An 18,551-nucleotide genomic window follows, 5' to 3' on the forward strand; every position below is an offset into this window, starting at 1 on the left:
AAATCTCATGGGAATTGGAAGATACGAAGTCCCAAAGTTGAGAATTCAGAGTTGTGAAAATGGCCAGGAACTTAGGATTTTTTTCCAAGTGTTTTCAGTGACAATTTGGATTTTGGATGGCCAGTTTTCTACTTGATCCAGGATGATTCAGCTCCAGTGTTCAACATCAAAGTTGTAGTATGTCATGCCCTCTTTCCATTGAAATCAAGATCATGAATTTATCTTGCTTGAGTACCAAGTTTCGAAGAGATGAAGTGACCATGGTGAAGCTGATTTATAGGTCCATAATCATGTCAAGTTTCTTGATCAAACCAAATCCAACATTGTAATCCTGCTTTACAGGCCTATATTGCTTCTAATCTCAGAAAAACTGATGTTTTACACAGACTTTTGGTGCATTATCCAAGTGTTTGAAGCATTGTCCAAAATGCATCTCCTTTTTGGAGCACTTTTTGCATAAAGCTCCATTGACATTTTGTAAAGCATGCTTTTCTCCAACAACTCATGCATTGAGCTTTGTGATTGTTTCTTCTGATCACAACCCATTCTTCTCCTGCAAAAATCCCACTTTAATCAACAAGTTCAAACAGTAGCAGACCAAACATTTTGCTTTTGTAATTTTCCATAAAACTTTGTTCACTCACACACTCTAGATCAAAGGTCAACTTTGATCTTGAGAGCTCTATAAATAGAGCCAAAACACACGCAGGAAAGAAAAAAAGGAGGAGGAGGAGAAAATCGGAGGAAGAGAAAAACCAAAAAAACTCATTTTTTCATCACTTTTACAAAATCCGAAATTGACTCAAACACCCTCTAACCTTCACTTTTCTTCACCCAAAAGCATCCAAACACTTTCAGTAGATAATAACCATCGAAAAAACGAAATAAAACCGTCCAGAAAAGCCTACCCAAAACTCCAAAATTGCCAAGAAAAAGGGGTTAACAAACCCACTGATACAAAGCTCAAAACAAGTAGGTTTCTCAACGTTTTTTACTCATGAACACCCACTGAAGCTTTTCCATTCGTTAATTTTGCTTAAGCTTGCTTAAATCATATTTTGGTTTTTTGAGTTCTCAAGTTGTTGTTCCGTTTTTTCAAAATATAAGCCTCCACTGTGAAATCTAAGCATAGATTCATGACCAGTGCGAAAAACCGAGCAAAATCATATACTCATTTGTAATTTTTGGTGTTGTTTTGATGATTGTGTTGTTGATTGGCCGAGCTTCATGAAGCTCCCATGGCCGTTCCATTGTTTGTTCTTCGCGAGGAAGAAGATGAAGGTTAGGGATGACCACGTGTCATCCCGTGGTTGGTTCCCTTTAGTTTAAAACGTGACTGTTCGATTAATCCAGCGACTGAGATCTGTTATGTGATTTTTAAATTACAGCCACATGATTTAATCAAAAGGCTCAGATCCATGACGTCCATGTGTGCCTCTGTTCTCATGCCACACCGGATCCTTAAACCGTTTGATTTTATTTTAAAGATCCAAAGGCTGAGATCTGTTATGTGATTTTTACATCACAGCCACATGATTTAATCAAAAGGCTCAGATCCATGACGTCTACTGTGCACCTCTGTTCGCATGCCACACTGGATTATTTTTTTTGCTCTTTTTTTGTTTGGACGAAGTGGGCCTCGGGCTGGGCCTGGTGTTGCAGTTTACTATTGCTTCACCCCCAGGACACAGTTTTGCACCCCAGTGGCGTTTTTGTCCATTTTTAAGTGCCTATTTATATAAGTGCTTATTCAAATAAGAGCTTATTCACATAAATGCTTATTTAGATAAGTGCTTATCATTTGGAAATGATTATTTGAGTTGTTGATTAATTAGTCAATTAATTAAACACATGATTAAGTGAGTAACCATTTAAGTTGTTTGATTAAAAGTGCTTAAGTTACTAAGTGCTTAAATGGTTAAATACTTAAATAAGTGATTATTAGTTAAATGATTAATTAATCAAAAACTTTCAAGCTTATTTGAATAAGTTCATGCTTGGATTATTTACTTGATTTAATACTTTTATCTCAAGGTTGTTTCTCAAAAACACTTCTTTACTTGAAAAAACCCATAATTAAAATAAATGGAATGAAAAAGGGTTAGTCTGACGTATGGCTTTCTCTCCCCGAATGATTCGAGACCCTGACGTATGGCTCGTGACTTGAATCATTCTCATTCCCCAACGCTAAAAAACATTAAAACACTTCATCATCCGCTTTATCTTTCCTTTTGATTTTCTTAAATCAAATAAAAGAACTTAAGCATAATTAGAGTGAAAAGGGGTTAGTCTGACGTATGGCTTTCTTCCCCGGATAATTCGAGGCCCTGACGTATGGCTCGTGACTCGGATTATCCTCATTCTCGGACGTTTTCATTAAAACTCCTAAAATCAACACAACACACTCAAACCTTTTCTCTGCCCACGCGCGCAGTAAAAGTAAAACCCTTTTCACAAAACGGGTGACGTTTTTTCCTTTCTCCGTAACACAAACAACGTTTAAGCCTCCGCCGTGCGAGCATACAAGCAGCGTTTAAATACGAGAATGCGACATTCTCCGTAATACAAACCACGCTTAAGCCTCCGAAGTGCGAGCATACAAGCAGCGTTTAACTACGAGAATGCGACTTAGACGTCATGCGTCTAAAAGCAACCAACCCACAAACATTTTTTACCCTGAACTACGAAACCCTGATTTTCCCATTGCACCTGGGAATACGTAGGAGCAGGATTCAACATCTTGTCGGGCACAATAATAAAAAACAAACATTTTTCCCCATATCTATAATCACACAATAATAAAAAACAAACATTTTTCCCCATATCTATAATCACACAATAATAAAAAACAAAACCTTTTTCCCCGCATCTATAATAACATAAATAATAATAAAAACAAACTTTTTCTATCGATGAAGCAAGAAACGAGTAATCAAGCAAACATTAAAAAACACATTAAAGCAAACAAACATTTCCCTCTAAAAGGTTCCCGTTGAGTACAACGGATGTGAGGGGTGCTAATACCTTCCCCTCGCATAACCAACTCCCGAACCCATTTTTCTCACCCCTCAAGGTTTTCTCGATATTTTCCTTTCCCTTCCTTGGGATAAATAAAATTCGGTGGCGACTCTGTTTATTTTTCGAGTGTTCACACTCGAGGATTTTTCGCGCCGCGACACACATGCCTCCTGAAACCTGATAAGTAGGACTGTTCATGGTTCAGTTCAGACATAAAACTGAACTTAACCGAATCGAACCATGACAGCAGTTTAAAAGAACCGAACTGAACTGTTATGATTATCTCTCGAACTGAACCGGACCAAATTAATGGTTCAGTGAAACAGTTCTTAGTTTCGAACCGAGCCGAACCATTAAGTGGAATCCTAATGACTTGATCCTCATTTTCCATGAATTGCAAACTCTATCCCACAATTAACAAATTGCAAACTGATTTTTCAGAGGAATTCCCCATACTGTGCTGTCCTTCATAAATCTGACCAATAATAAATAAAAAGTGAGCTTATGGGAAGTCTCTCAACTTGCATAATAGTAGTTGCACCATTTTAATGGAGGACCACCGGAGGATGTTTCTCATGTAAACCATCTAACAGTCTTTCTTGTCAATTTTTTTGCATAATCTGTATGTTAGTAGCTAAGTATATGTATGCATGTGTGAAGTTGTGAAAGGTTTAAAATAATAATATTGATAGGATTAGTTTCATATATGATAAAAGACTAAAAAGATTGACCATGTAAGTCATATATATGGTTGAACCTCAATTATTTTTGTAAAATGTTATTACTGTACATCATATTGAGATATGTAGTTATGCCCTTTATTTTGAAAACAAAAATTTAAAGCTCTAGCTTAGTATACCTGAACTATTTGTCCCTAACAGAAATTACTTGATGCTAGCTAGCTATTTGCCTGATAATAAGTTGTATCTTTCCCTTTTATTTTTAACTAAACTAAACCTTTCACCAATCATCATCCTCAATAAAAGGCAATCCCTTCTCCATCATTACGCGTAGAACAAAAATAAAGTACTATTTTTTTTTTGAACAAGTAATCTCAAAGTGTGCTACACTGCCTACACCCATAACTCACCTTCCCATTTGAACTATCATACATAAAAATGCATCACATAGATACAATTATTTTGAGTAAAATTATAAGTATGTATAAACAAAACACCAATATACACCTAAACCGAGCTTGTTGCTGCAAGCTTCCACCGCAAACCTATTTCTTTGGGGATCTTTATTGGAAGGTTGTTTGGTGATTTTTTTGTTAAAGTTATTTCTTTGGGGACCTTTATTGGAAGGTCGTTTGGTGATTTTTTTAATTTATTTATTAAGTTGAAAGGTTGGATTTGTATTTAAAGAGTTATGCTTTTGTGGCTTGCAGAGTCTAATTTTGGGTGTTGCAAAATCATATGTCAAGAGACACTGGAGTACGTGGTATGCAATTTAATTTTGACGATTTTTTGGATGGGTCTTTGTGGTATTATTTTAACTTTTAACTTTAGTAATTTTGGAGAGTGTCTTTTTTAGTGAAATTGTTCAGAACATGAAAGTAAATTTTGACATGATCACATGACAGAAAGTAGTTTTTATGTGTATGAAAGGAACACGTGCTCAAAATTTCCTTCTAGTTATCGCCACTAATGGGTTAGGTTAGCATATGTCACCGATTGAGTATTGTATTATTCTCAGGTATTGCCTAATGATTCCGTTATTTTTTATTGATATGGTTTGTCTTGGTTGCCTAGATACTTTTGGGAGCATGAGTTTAAGAAACCAAATGTAAAAACTAAAATATCTAAATAACTTTATCCACTTTTGGCGTTCTATTTTTAAACTAAAGATAGTAATATTAGAGTCAATGTTTCACATTCTGTATGTATATGTTTCACACTTTTGGCAAGCGGTTGTTTGGGTGATTGGGAGGACAAGGAAGCAATTTTATCCCATAAAGTTTTTTTTTGAAGAAGCTAAATTAGCCTACCCAAATTGGCACCAGAGAGAATCGAACCTCAGACCTCAAGAGGAGCACACTCCCAGGTCCCAAGCCAATACCAATGCACCAACCCATAAAGTTCATGTTGTTCATGAAGCACTAGAGCGAATTCAACGTTTATAGATAATGAAAGCTGCCTAAACTGGATCAATAGAATAGAACACAGGTAAAGACGAATGCAAGAGCATTTTTTGGCAATGGCTATTAGGAAAGAAATCACCCCTTTTTTATGAATGGTTGGTTAACCCAGTATACTGTATACGTAGATAATATTACCTGGATGGTGTAATGGAGGTCGAGACTTTTGTTTTTATTGTTTCGATGTATGTTTTTTTTCAAATTGGTGGAGTACCATATGTACTTATCCGACTACATGGGTTAATTACTACTTGTACTTTGTTTTCAATTGTATTTATATGTACTTCAAAAAAAAATTGTATTTATATGGATATTGAAATGTGACATCCATATAGTTACTGATTGGAATTACCAACACTAGAGGTAGAATGTGACATCCTCGCACCCCTCATCTAGCTGCAGTTCATCATGGCAAGGGACTTTTTTTTCCCACCCAGTCCTCCCTCAGACTTACTGCCTTTGCTGATGCTGATTGGGGGTAGTTCCAAGGAAATCAACAACAGGGTTTTGTGTCTTATTGGGTGATGCCTTGATCTCTTGGAAATAAAAAAAACAACCTACTGTTGCTCGTTTGTCAGCTGAAGCTGAATATCGTGCCTTGGCCTTGCTTACTTCAGAACTTTTGTGGATCAAGCAGCTCCTCAGGACTTTTGAAGTTCATTTGCAGTCTGTAATGGTGTTTTGTGACAGTCAATCAGCAATTCAACTCGCCTCCAATCCTGAGTCATGAAAGATCAAAGAATGTGGACATTGATTGTCATTTCATTCGACAGCATGTTCAATCCTCTGAGTCAGTTAGATTGCTACCTAGGTATAAATAGAGTTGTAACTCCTCTTTGTATCTAATTTTGACTCATTATCTTTTTCAGAAATAAAATTACAGAGCACAATGCTCTTTTTCTTCTTCATTCATGTCCATGAAATTAGGGTTGAGCAATTGATGATTGTGTGAGATTCAATAGAAGGCAAAATATTTTGACTATCATCCCATGTTATCCTCTCTCCCTATGACTAACATAACATAATACTCAATATGCAGTACAAAACTCTCAAATAAGCAGTACAAAAATTGTTTATTTGGCAATAATATAAGCTATAGCTTAGGAAAATAAGCTGATCAACCTCTTCTTCTATTTATCCTTCTTCTTCTCCTCTGCATCTTCATCCACCTTCTTGTCTGCAGAAGCCTTCTTCTTCTTCTCCTCTGCATCTTCATCCACCTTCTTGTCTGCAGGGATGGAGAAAAAGACAGCATGATTTTGGTCTTTTCTTTCTTTCATTTTAGTTACTAATTATTATTGTTAAAATAATTATAAATAACAAATTATAATTAATCAACTTTATTATTGTATTATTTTATTCTAATTACAAAAAAGACTTTTAATGTGCCACGTGGCATGAAATGATTGGGCCACGTGGTACTCCGTCAACTTTAACTTTTTTTAACATATTCACCAATGTCAAGGAGCAACAACAAAGTTTTTCAAAGTGCAAAGACTAATACCAAACAAAAAAAATTGTAGAGACTAAAATCAAAATATGTTACAACTCAGACTAGTAACATATTTAAGATATTTAAGGCTAAAATTTATTTTTCACTGACATTGATAAAATTCCATAGGAGTACCCTGTTTGTGAGTTTCATATTAGAGAAACCCAAAAAACTCAAATCACTTTTTTTATTCCCTACTTGCTACCTGTTGGCACACTTTGTATATATTTATTGGCATGTCATCATAATATAAAATGGTAACCAAGGCTATAGAATTATAGTTGTAATTCCTTTAGGGGATTCTGAATCCTTTCCACCAACATAAAATAAACTTTAATTACATATATTAATATTAATTTGCTTAGTAGTACTGTATCATAGAATGCAAAATTTCTGCAAGACTTTTAATCGTATCCTTTTATTATCCAATAGAATAGCGGGAACTTTGTTTGACCAAAAACAAGAAAAGATCTAGAATAACTTGTGCATCATCCAGTAATACGAGTATATGACACGAAATATTGCTATTAGGAAAGACTGATACAAAAGTCATTGTGCATTAAAATGTGGAATTAAGAGTACCTCCTCCTACCTATGAAGCACGAAACAGACACGACACAGACACTGACATATCGACACTGATAATAATTTGAGAAAACGACATAATTAAGTGTAATTATAAATGTCGGTGTTGTGTCGTACTTCATAGCCTACTGCCCTAAAAAAAAGTTGTTTGGAGATTGTCAAGAAATTGTGTGCAGTTGTCCACAGTCCACGTTACGTTGAACTGCAGTTGGTTGATTTTTCAGATCAAGTGAACTGCGGTTGTTGAACTTGATATATAGGAGTACTTGATAGCAACAAATTTAATACAACTATTTTTTTTTGTTATTCACCCCGGTCGAATCTGGTTCGGGGGTCAGTTCTGGCATTAAGTGGTTCCAGCCCTCTTCCAATCATAGTTGCGACGGATTGAACCGCGGTGCTCCCTACCAAGTTCAGCGTCAATCACTATTAAACCAACTAACAATTGGTATTTAATACAACTATTTAAAAGTTATTTAAAATAGTATCATTATCTCTCACACATTAATTATTATTATTATTTTTATAAAAAATTATGATACAAAATGTTACTAGTATAAAAATTCAATGAAAATAAGGAAAACAAACTTTACTAATTAAATGATAAAACAAAATTGATGTGTCATTTAACTGACAATACCAATATAATAGCGTTAAATTAAATATTTTTATCCGATAGGAACTTGTAATTGTTTGTATGAGTTTTATGTGGTGTTGGTGTATATTGTTCGATTTTAAAGTTTGGGTGTGTGGTTAAATTTCACATTGTTACATAATTAAGTAGTATTTAGCTTATTTGTTGATTTTAAATAATAGTGGACTTAAGTAGTATTAGCTTCCGTGAAGAAAAAAAAAGTAGTATTAGCATATTAGTTTATTTAAATAATAGTTTTACATGTCATTTTATACCCTTTGTATCTCATTTGAGAATCAATCAACATTTGAACAAAATATATCTTTTCTCTAAAACTTTCAAAGCTCTATTTCATTAATTTCATTCTTCCCATGGGATGTCTTTGAGTAGAACTAGGATAATTTCAATCTCCCTAACAATTTAAGGCAACAAAATTAGTTACACACATTGATTATAAATGAGTGTAATGTTTGACATACAAGATAGATGTCAATATACTTGATCACTTAAGGTTTTGGTGGATACAGCGTCCTTTGATTTTAGAGCATTGATTTGTCGCTGCTCCTAACGTTCTTTTGGACTCTCTAACTAGTGATATTAGAATTTTGATTCAAATCATTGGATTTTAAATATAAGTAATTAAATCTTACATCGACTATGAATGAAAAAAATTCACACTTAAATTGAAACCGATAAAGTAGTATGACATAGTGCAATATTCTCAAAAGGCGTGGCTCCATTGAATTTGAAACTATGGGTGGGATAGGGATGGCAATGGGTGCGGGTTTGATCACAAACCCACACCCATATATTCGGGTGCCACCCAAACTCAAACTCAAATGTTGTTCGGGTGTGAAAATGAAACCCACACTCGCTGGGTTCCGGTTTTTCACCCAAACCCGAAACTCGTAACAAGAACACGCATAATTGATTATCTGCTCAAACCCGACCCGAACTATATTTGATAAAATGCAAAATATAGCATAATTTGGTAATATAGTTTGTAAATTTCAAAATAGTTTTTTTTTACTAAAGAATTCATCAAATGTTATCATCACTACAACATGCACCAATACAAAATTCAAAAACTTAAAAGGATGCAAAATATATAGAGGTAAATAGATAATTTAATATACAAATGGGTGGGTGAATGAGTTTCGGGTGTGAGTTTGATACTACCCAAACCTACACCCATATATTCGGGTGCCGCCCAAACCCAAACTCAAATCCAGTCAACTCGGGTTTCGCCCGTTGACTTGGGTTTGAGTTCGAGTTTGGGCTTTCCTGCCATCCCTAGGGAGAAAGAATTAGATGCAAGTCCAATATACTTAATGACTTTAAAGTTTAGGTTGATATAGCATCCTTTGGTTCTAGAGCATTGATTTGTTGCTACTCCTAACGTTTCTTTGGACTCTCTAACTCTAACTAGTGATATTAGAATTTTGATTCAAATCATTAAATTTTAAATATAAACGATTAAATCTTACATCAACTATGAATGAACAAAATTGACACTTAAATTGGAACCGATAAAGTAGTATGGCATAGTGATCCATTCATTGAATTTGAAACTCTGGGAGAGAGAATGCAAGTCAAGCGTTTACATGTGACAGCTAATTATAAATAAGCAACTTGATATATATCATCATATAGTAATTGCCACCATATATCTTTTTTGCAGCGTCATGTACGTGGATAGCTATGTGAGACCATAAACAAACTAGTAAAAATCAAAATGCTAGTAGACACTATCTGCTTTGGGATCATTCATTCTATGCAGGCTGCATCAAATTTTCAGTATTCTTATTACCTTATCCATTTGTTTTATAGTACTACTCCACTAGACACTAGCTAGTAGCATTTTTCAAAAGGCACAATAAGATACACCATAAAAACACTACGATAAGGATATAGATTCGATTTTGGTCGTCTGATCTCAAATTAAAAATGATATATATTTTATGTAAGATTGTAAGTGACATGATCGAGTATCTTTTAATGACAAGTTGTAAAATCAACTGAAAGATAACAAGTTATTGACAACCTGTTATCATCTCATAACAAAGTAATCGAAATTAAATTCTCTTCAACTTTTAAGTGCGGTCCTTTCTATTTTTTCTAGTTCAATAGTTGATGATGTCATAAAGAAAAAAGAAAAGAAAAAAAATACTAAATAAATAATTAAAATTATGACAACATGAAAAACATGAAAAAAGTATTAAAAAGAATCTAAATCCAATCACTCAACCTTTTTTCTCCTTAGAGAGATCCTTACCCAAAGTAACCACTAACATTTACAAATATCATACTCTTACTTACAAACTAACCACTAGCATGTGCATAATAAAATAACTTTGCCCCATTTAAATACTTTAAATTCCACATTATTGTATTTGGTAAAATTAAGCTATAAGTTAGCTGATAGCTGATAAGTTAATTTTTAGCTGATAGCTGAAAAGTTAGTAGAATAAAATTAAAGTGTTTGGTAAATTTAACTTTTGTAATCATAAAATAAAATGACATAAAAGTGCATACTTATTTTATGCGAGTGAGTAGTTATTTTTGTGAGTGAATAGTTTTTTTATTAAAAAAATAAAGAAATTAAAATAATAAGGTTAAAATTTGAATAAAAGGTAAAAATCTATAAACTCAAACGCTACTTGAAATAACATCTGAAAAAAAAACTACAAGCTAATAAAAAAAATCGTTACCAAACAATTCTAATTTTATGAAACAAGTTTATAAACTAGATATTATAAACTATTATAATAAACTATAAGCTAATTTATTTGTATTACCAAAGACACATTATTATTTAACTTTAAATTTTGAAATCCACCACTTAAATACTTTGGCCCACTCAATTGTCCATATCCAAAAAATACTTTCAAAAGGTCAAATAACAAATTTTTGAAAATTAAATACTCCTACCAAAAAGTCTAAAACACCAATAAAAGCACACCATAAGGAATCAAAAAGAATCCAATTTAATAGTATCCATCCAACAACCGCATAAGCTTACAACTTACAAACTCCTTATATATAATCCCTTCCTCACTTCCAAATCCAATTATTGTTGTAAGAAAAAAACCACCACTCTCTCTCATCACTTTCTCTCTCTCTAAACTCTAACAGAAAATGAACACTTTCGATACAGAGATAGCAACAACCGCAACAGAAAAACTACAATTAGATCAAGAAGATGAAGATGAAATATCCCCCATTGAACAAGTTCGTTTAACCGTAACAAACACCGATGACCCGACTCAACCCGTATGGACTTTCCGTATGTGGTTCTTAGGTCTCATTTCATGTTCACTCTTATCATTTCTCAACCAATTCTTCGCTTACCGAACTGAACCGCTTATCATTACTCTTATCTCCGTTCAAGTAGCTACACTACCTATCGGTCATTTCATGGCGGCAGTTTTACCGTCGAGGAAGTTTCGGGTCGGGTCGAAGACTATGTCGTTGAATCCAGGTCCGTTTAATATGAAGGAACATGTTTTGATTACTATTTTTGCTAATGCTGGAAGTGCTTTCGGATCCGGGTCACCTTATGCGGTTGGAATTGTGAATATTATTAAAGCGTTTTATGGACGGAGTATTTCGTTTCATGCTGCTTGGATTCTCATTATTACTACTCAGGTCAGGTTTCTTTTTCACCGCTAAAATTAGTAGTACTCTGTTTGGCTACTCCACTATTCAAATTGATTAAAAATAAGTTGAAATGAATATATTTTAAAAAACACACAGATATTCATATATTTTTATTTCAATATTGTAATAGACTCCGTATACTTTTTTTTTGTTAAGTAGGCTGGTGACTGAAAATTTACCTTAAAAGTAAATAAATGAAATGTTCGGGATTCGAACTCTGCACGATGGATTTTGTATACTTTATAAGTATTCTATGATTTATTTGAACTTATTATTTACATACATAAATATATGTTAGATTGGTTGAAAGAACTTATAAAAAACTTTATTACATATTTATAAGCCATTTTTAGTTTATTACATACTCCTATGTATAAGCCATTTTTAGTTTTTTTTGTAAATTTTATAAAATAGCTTAGCTTATGAAAATATCTTTTAACTTATTTAAAATTCATTTAACTTTATTATATTTTTTTTGTAGAAATAAACACTTATTATTGTCAAAAAATAAATAAGCTACTGTATATTAGTTTTTATATGCTTTAAGAATTACTAGTAAATACTGTAAAAAAAAAAAAAAAAAGAATCACTAGTAAATTTTTAAGACGTTTGGTCTATTTGAATTGACTTATTTAAATTTATCAATAGATATAGTTTTTATGAGATTGTTTGAGAGAATTTATGTAAATCACTTATGATAATTTTTATAATTTTGTTTCATAAGTTTTCAAATATAAATCATGAAAGAATTTAATTTATATGCACCGTCGGTGTAAAGTTATTTTGCACATGCGTCCAATAATATACCGACACATCATGTATGGTCATTAAAAACACATGATGTGTCACATTCATTAAATGATGTGGCAACACATCATTAGATGTATGTGTAAAAAAAAATTACACCGACGATACATAACAATTAAACTCATCATGAAAACAACAGTATATATAGAAACAACTTATCTTTATTATATATTTTACTTTAAAAATAACTTATATAAACCTATACATAAATACTTATCATAATATGCATTTATACTATAAATTGAAAATAAGCTGATTATCCAAAAAGATAAATTTAACTTTGTTTGTACCACCATCTTTTGTTATCATTATAGTTGGTGCTTAGTCCTTTTCATTCTCATGTAACGATTGACTCGCTTTCTTCCCCATATTATTACAAAAAAAATTTGAAGCATTATTTAGGCAAATAGCTTAAGTAATTGGGATTTTGGGCGTATTATATCGAACCGTTAGAGCGCCTGCTGCTCGTAATTAATTTGTAAAAAAATTTGTAAATAAATACATTGTAATAATCGACAAATTGTGTCCTTGCAGGTTCTGGGATACGGATGGGCTGGGTTACTGAGGAAATACGTAGTGGAGCCGGCCCATATGTGGTGGCCCAGCACCCTTGTTCAGGTTTCACTTTTCCGGTACGCCCATAAATAATGAACAAAAACTTATTTTAATTTTTATTTCTATTATTATATTAGTTATCAAATGTTCTGGTGAGCATGTAATTAAAGATATTGTATGGAATATGTAGGATCAAAGTTTGAACAAGTACTCCCATTTATTCACTTAAAAAGAATTCTAGCTCTGAACTACTTGAAAAAATATATATTAGTTTCCAATTTGTCTTGTTTGTTTGGTTGTCTCTAAAACTACACATGGAAGACACTAATATTAATTTTAACACATTCATGGCTATACACATCACTTTACACATCTAGTAACCAAAATCGGTACGTACGAGAATGGATTCCCTACAGTGACATTATTGTCTTGTGAAATTATAACCGTTCAAAAAAATAGAGATAAAAAAATTGAAGAGAGAGATGAATTTTATTGGTTTAAATCAAAACATGAGAGTATGTAGTGGAATTTCCACGGGAGGGATTTATTATTATATTATTATCAAATGTCCTCGTGAGCAATAGAGATGGAGGAGGAAGTCTTCCCTGCACACAAGCATTTAGACACTTAATTTAGGCATACACACAAAAGTCAAAAAAATTAAATGAAAAATAAATTTGTCACATCAATTAATACTATTTAATTTATTTATTTTTTAATTTTTTTTGCATGTTGTGAGTGTGCCTAAGAAATAATTATTTGGGCTTGTGATCATATAAGTATTTCTCATGGAGATGTTGCATATAATATGTAGGACCGTGGTTCGAAGAATTACTACCACTTGTTCACTTTAAAGAAACATTCTAACATGAACTATTTGAAAAAAATATATATATATTGGTTGTCGAATTTGTCTTGTTGGTTTGGTTGTCTCTAAAACTACAAATAGAAGCCACTAATATTAAGTTTAACACATTCATGATTATAGACATCATTTTACACATCTAGAAACCAAACTCGGTTACACTGATTAGTCATATATATACCATTGTTTAACTTTTAATAGAATATTATATTCTTCTTATCACAAACTCATATGCGCGAGTTTTAGCTCGTAATTTCTCACTTCTCAACACTCAGTAGTGTTTATGAGTTTCACCGTTAGACTTTTCAGAAGATTTTTTTTTTTTTGTAATTGTTCAATTTTTTTTAAAATAAAATGAAGGAATATTTTATTGTTCAAAGCTTTCAAAATACTATCAATCAATTAATATGAATTGAAGTACAAGTAAGAGGGAAATAAATAACAATTAGGTTTCGTAGACATTAGATTGTGATTTTTTATTCTATTTATGATTACCTTGAATTTTTAATTGATTCAAACGTTTTCTTTATTTCAATGACGTGTACGTAAGTTTGTCTTATCTATAACCAGTCAGTACTCAGTATGTATCACAATATCGTTTCACGTACTTAGTAAGCTATTAGGTTAAAATACAGATAATCAAGCATTATTGAAGGGTAAGAAAATAGTATTAATCAGAAAATTAGTCTATTGATATAGTGGAATGGATCTTAATTATTCTCCTTGTATGTAGCCATACATTGAGGGTATTAATTAATGGATGTGTATTTGTGGAAATAAGAACACTGAGCTGGGCCAGCTGGGCCATATGCTCATCACTTCCACGCTCAGTTGACTTAAATGTTAGAAACTAGTTAAGCCAGAAAAGCAACGTCGATGTCAAACATTCCAGCTTGTTTTCATACGGGAAATAATCTGTGGTCCATAAGTTATTAAAGTCCCTATTACTCTATTAGGCTTGACTGCAAGTGGAAACAACTTAATGACTCTGTCCACACTAACAAGCTCCCTCACGGCATGTGACCTATGATCATTGTTTGTTTTCACCTAAAGTCATCCATTACATTCGACCCTTTTCATTGATGACATATTTTAATGTATTTATTTTTTCATTTGACTTTGAAAAATAGAGTAAAACATAGTTTTAGTTTTGGTCCTTAATAGTGTAAGAGTGTAAGGGTAGGTAACATTAGTCCTAAAACAAGGAAATGCATTAAAAATGTAAAAACTAATCTGAAGTCAATTTGGTCTTTATGTTAAGTCCATTATAACATCAACACACTTACTTATGTGGCAAGGTAAGTGTCAAGTAACGTGCCACATAAGATATAATAGGATGCTTATGTGGCTTATTACAAAGTTAGTATTACATTACCTCTTTTGTGCCAAATTCACATAATTTCTGGTATCAAAGGATGATTCATTTGCATATGACAGTTACTTGAGTATACATCTCATTGATTTCATAACAGAGGCGATGGCAATAAAATATTTCACACTAAATTAACCTCATTGTGTGCAGTGCAGATTGTGTATTGATGTATGTATTTTCTGAACCATACACATGCTTACATGTAAAAATTGTTGTTATGCAGAGCTTTGCATGAGAAAGATGACGACCACCGAATTTCGCGGGCAAAGTTTTTCTTTATTGCACTAGTATGCAGTTTTTCATGGTATGTGATCCCAGGATACTTGTTCACAACACTGTCAAGCATATCATGGGTCTGTTGGGTATTCTCCAAGTCAGTCACAGCTCAGCAGTTGGGCTCAGGAATGAAAGGCCTTGGAATTGGTGCCCTTACACTTGATTGGTCTGTCGTGGCATCATTCTTGTTCAGTCCTCTTATATCACCATTCTTTGCCATTGCCAATGTTTTTGTGGGCTTTACAATAATAATCTATGGAGTGATTCCCATTGCATATTGGGGCCTAAATGTTTACAATGCTAAAACGTTTCCAATTTTCTCCTCTCATTTGTTCACTGCTCAAGGTAAAACATACAACATATCTGCTATTGTTAATGACAAGTTTGAGCTAGATGTTGCAAAGTATGAAGAGCAAGGTAAAATTCATCTAAGTGTGTTTTTCGCTCTCACTTATGGCTTTGGATTTGCCACCATAGCTTCCACCCTTTCGCATGTTGCTTGCTTCTATGGAAGGTAGTAATGCTATCCAAATTATTTGGAAATGATGTTTAATTTCTTAATTTAATAAGATGAATGTTTTCAATATCGTATTGCTTCCGCAGACAAAACTTTAATGCAAGTTATATAGCATATTGTGAAAATCAATGAATATCTGTCATTTAAAGATAATTTTCAGAATTCTAGACTATCACTCATTTTAAGATGGCTTTTTTTTTCTTTCCGCAGCTCTCTTAAGAGTTCTTGTGCAACATTTTAAGATGTTTACATTGTTGAACATGAGGAACTAACTTACTTACTTTGCAGCTTATACTTTTATTGAGCTATAAGCCATGTCATTCAAAAAATTGCTATAGTTTGATGTGTAACTAAATATGCAGGGAGATTATGGAGCGGTATCGTGCTTCTTCTAAGGGTAAAGAAGATATCCACACAAGATTGATGAAAAGATACAAAGACATACCTTCTTGGTGGTTTTACGCGTTGCTGGTTGTGACACTTGCTGTTTCTCTAGCACTATGCATCTTTCTCAATGACCAAATTCAGATGCCTTGGTGGGGACTTCTCTTCGCCGGAGCTTTAGCTTTTGTTTTCACTCTTCCTATTAGCATCATAACTGCCACCACAAATCAGGTTCAGATCTTGAAAATTTTGCTCACTATTACTATATGCATTAGTAAACTTTCTCCTTGTGCTAAAATTTCATTTTAGTTAAAAGAATAGCGACAAATATCATGTTCCTAATCACTTTGTCATAAGAGCTCTTATTGTTTCAAACACTAACTATTCTAAAAGCTTAAGCTTTTCGATTAAGACATCAAATTGATATGATGTCCAACATATATGTACAAAATGATATGATTTTAGTTGAACTTTTTTCCTCTGTGAACTAACATTATGCTCTGTCTGCAGACACCAGGATTGAATATCATCACCGAGTATGTCTTCGGTTTGATTTACCCTGGAAGACCAATAGCAAATGTATGCTTCAAAACCTATGGTTACATTAGCATGGCACAAGCGGTCTCGTTCCTGAGCGATTTCAAGCTTGGACACTACATGAAAATCCCCCCAAGATCAATGTTCTTGGTTCAGGTACATTATGATTCCACTCCTCTTCCCATAACTTTTTTGTTAAAGAAAAACATAAAAGAAATATAACACCAAGACACAACTTTGAAGTTTGAACACTTACTCATAGTTTTCTGATGCATTCAATTTGTTCATACATATATAGTTCATAGGCACAATGCTTGCTGGAACCATCAACATTGGGGTAGCATGGTGGTTGCTAAATTCTATTGAGAACATATGTCACGATGATCTCCTGCCGGAAGGCAGCCCTTGGACATGTCCAGGTGACCGTGTTTTCTTCGATGCTTCGGTTATTTGGGGTCTAGTAGGACCAAAAAGGATCTTTGGTTCTAAAGGAAACTACAGTGCAATGAATTGGTTTTTCGTTGGAGGTGCAATAGGACCAATACTTGTTTGGCTATTGCATAAAGCATTTCCTAGACAGTCATGGATTCCTTTGATCAACCTTCCAGTTCTCCTTGGAGCTACCGCAATGATGCCACCGGCAACAACATTGAACTACAATGCTTGGATTTTTGTTGGGACGGTTTTCAACTTCTTTGTGTTCCGTTACAGAAAGAATTGGTGGCAGAGATACAACTATGTTCTATCCGCAGCACTTGATACTGGAGTTGCTTTTATGACTGTTCTGCTTTACTTTTCACTGAGTTTGGAAAACAGAAGTATTACTTGGTGGGGAACTGATGGTGAACATTGTCCACTAGCATCTTGCCCAACTGCAAAAGGCATAAAGTTTGGTGATTGTCCGGTACAATAGTGAGTCTATGCCATTTTGATCGTTTCATTAATTACAGTTAATACCACGTATGTGAAAAAAATGTATTAAGTAATGCACAATGTGATGCATAAAATCTATGTTTGCTTGTATATAGTTAGTGTTACATTACATGGTACCATTGGGGTCTAGCTCAAAATGATTGGTGCGCAATGTGTGAAAGTATTGTAAACTCCGGTGTACCAATTTCAGTTCTTACTCATTAAAAAGAAGTTAGTGTTGTTATTGTTAGATAATATGTTAGTGATTTAATAATATAATGGGCTTTTGGTTGTAATTGGGCTTTGGGCATAATAATAATTTAGTCTATTTATGTTTTCTATATATTCATAAGACAACTCATTGTATTCTAAGCTATTGTAATGTAATTCTATGAAACCCTAGTAGCCTCCATTGTTCATTCCTTTGATTTGTATCTCCGATTCTAACATGGTATCGAGAGCTTGTTTCGATCCTCCTTAGATTGTATGTTGTTATTCCGCTGCCGAATTCTTGATAGTTTGGGAATGTATTGCTTTGTCTTTTGTTGGAACGCAAGTTTGGTTTGGTGATGTTTCCTTTTTACGTTGTCTGGTTTTACCAATTTGCAATTCGGATAGTAAAGGTCGATTTGATTGAAGAAAGAGATTTGTTGATTTCTCTCGTTTTCAGAAAATCAGGTTGATTCAATTGCATTTCTTTTGCTGGATTGGCTCTTGCTCATTTTCCTTTGGCTTTGGTTTGTTTCTTCTTCCTATTTTTATTTGGTTAATTGTTTTTAGACGGTCAATGTTTAATA

General features: G+C 33.4%; 1 protein-coding gene across 1 annotated transcript; it reads left to right on the forward strand.

Moving 5' to 3' along the window:
- The first annotated feature begins 10,820 nt into the window (after window positions 1-10,820).
- On the forward strand, window positions 10,821-18,175 carry LOC123910545 (oligopeptide transporter 4-like). The gene is made up of 6 exons (XM_045961690.1): window positions 10,821-11,517; window positions 12,871-12,968; window positions 15,352-15,918; window positions 16,284-16,536; window positions 16,816-16,998; window positions 17,141-18,175. The coding sequence occupies exons 1-6, from the start codon at window positions 11,008-11,010 to the stop codon at window positions 17,753-17,755; spliced, it is 2,226 nt and encodes a 741-aa protein (XP_045817646.1). The 5' UTR covers window positions 10,821-11,007; the 3' UTR covers window positions 17,756-18,175.
- The last annotated feature ends 376 nt before the right edge of the window (window positions 18,176-18,551 follow it).

Source organism: Trifolium pratense, linkage group LG2 (assembly GCF_020283565.1).
Source record: "Trifolium pratense cultivar HEN17-A07 linkage group LG2, ARS_RC_1.1, whole genome shotgun sequence".
NCBI lineage: Eukaryota > Viridiplantae > Streptophyta > Magnoliopsida > Fabales > Fabaceae > Trifolium > Trifolium pratense.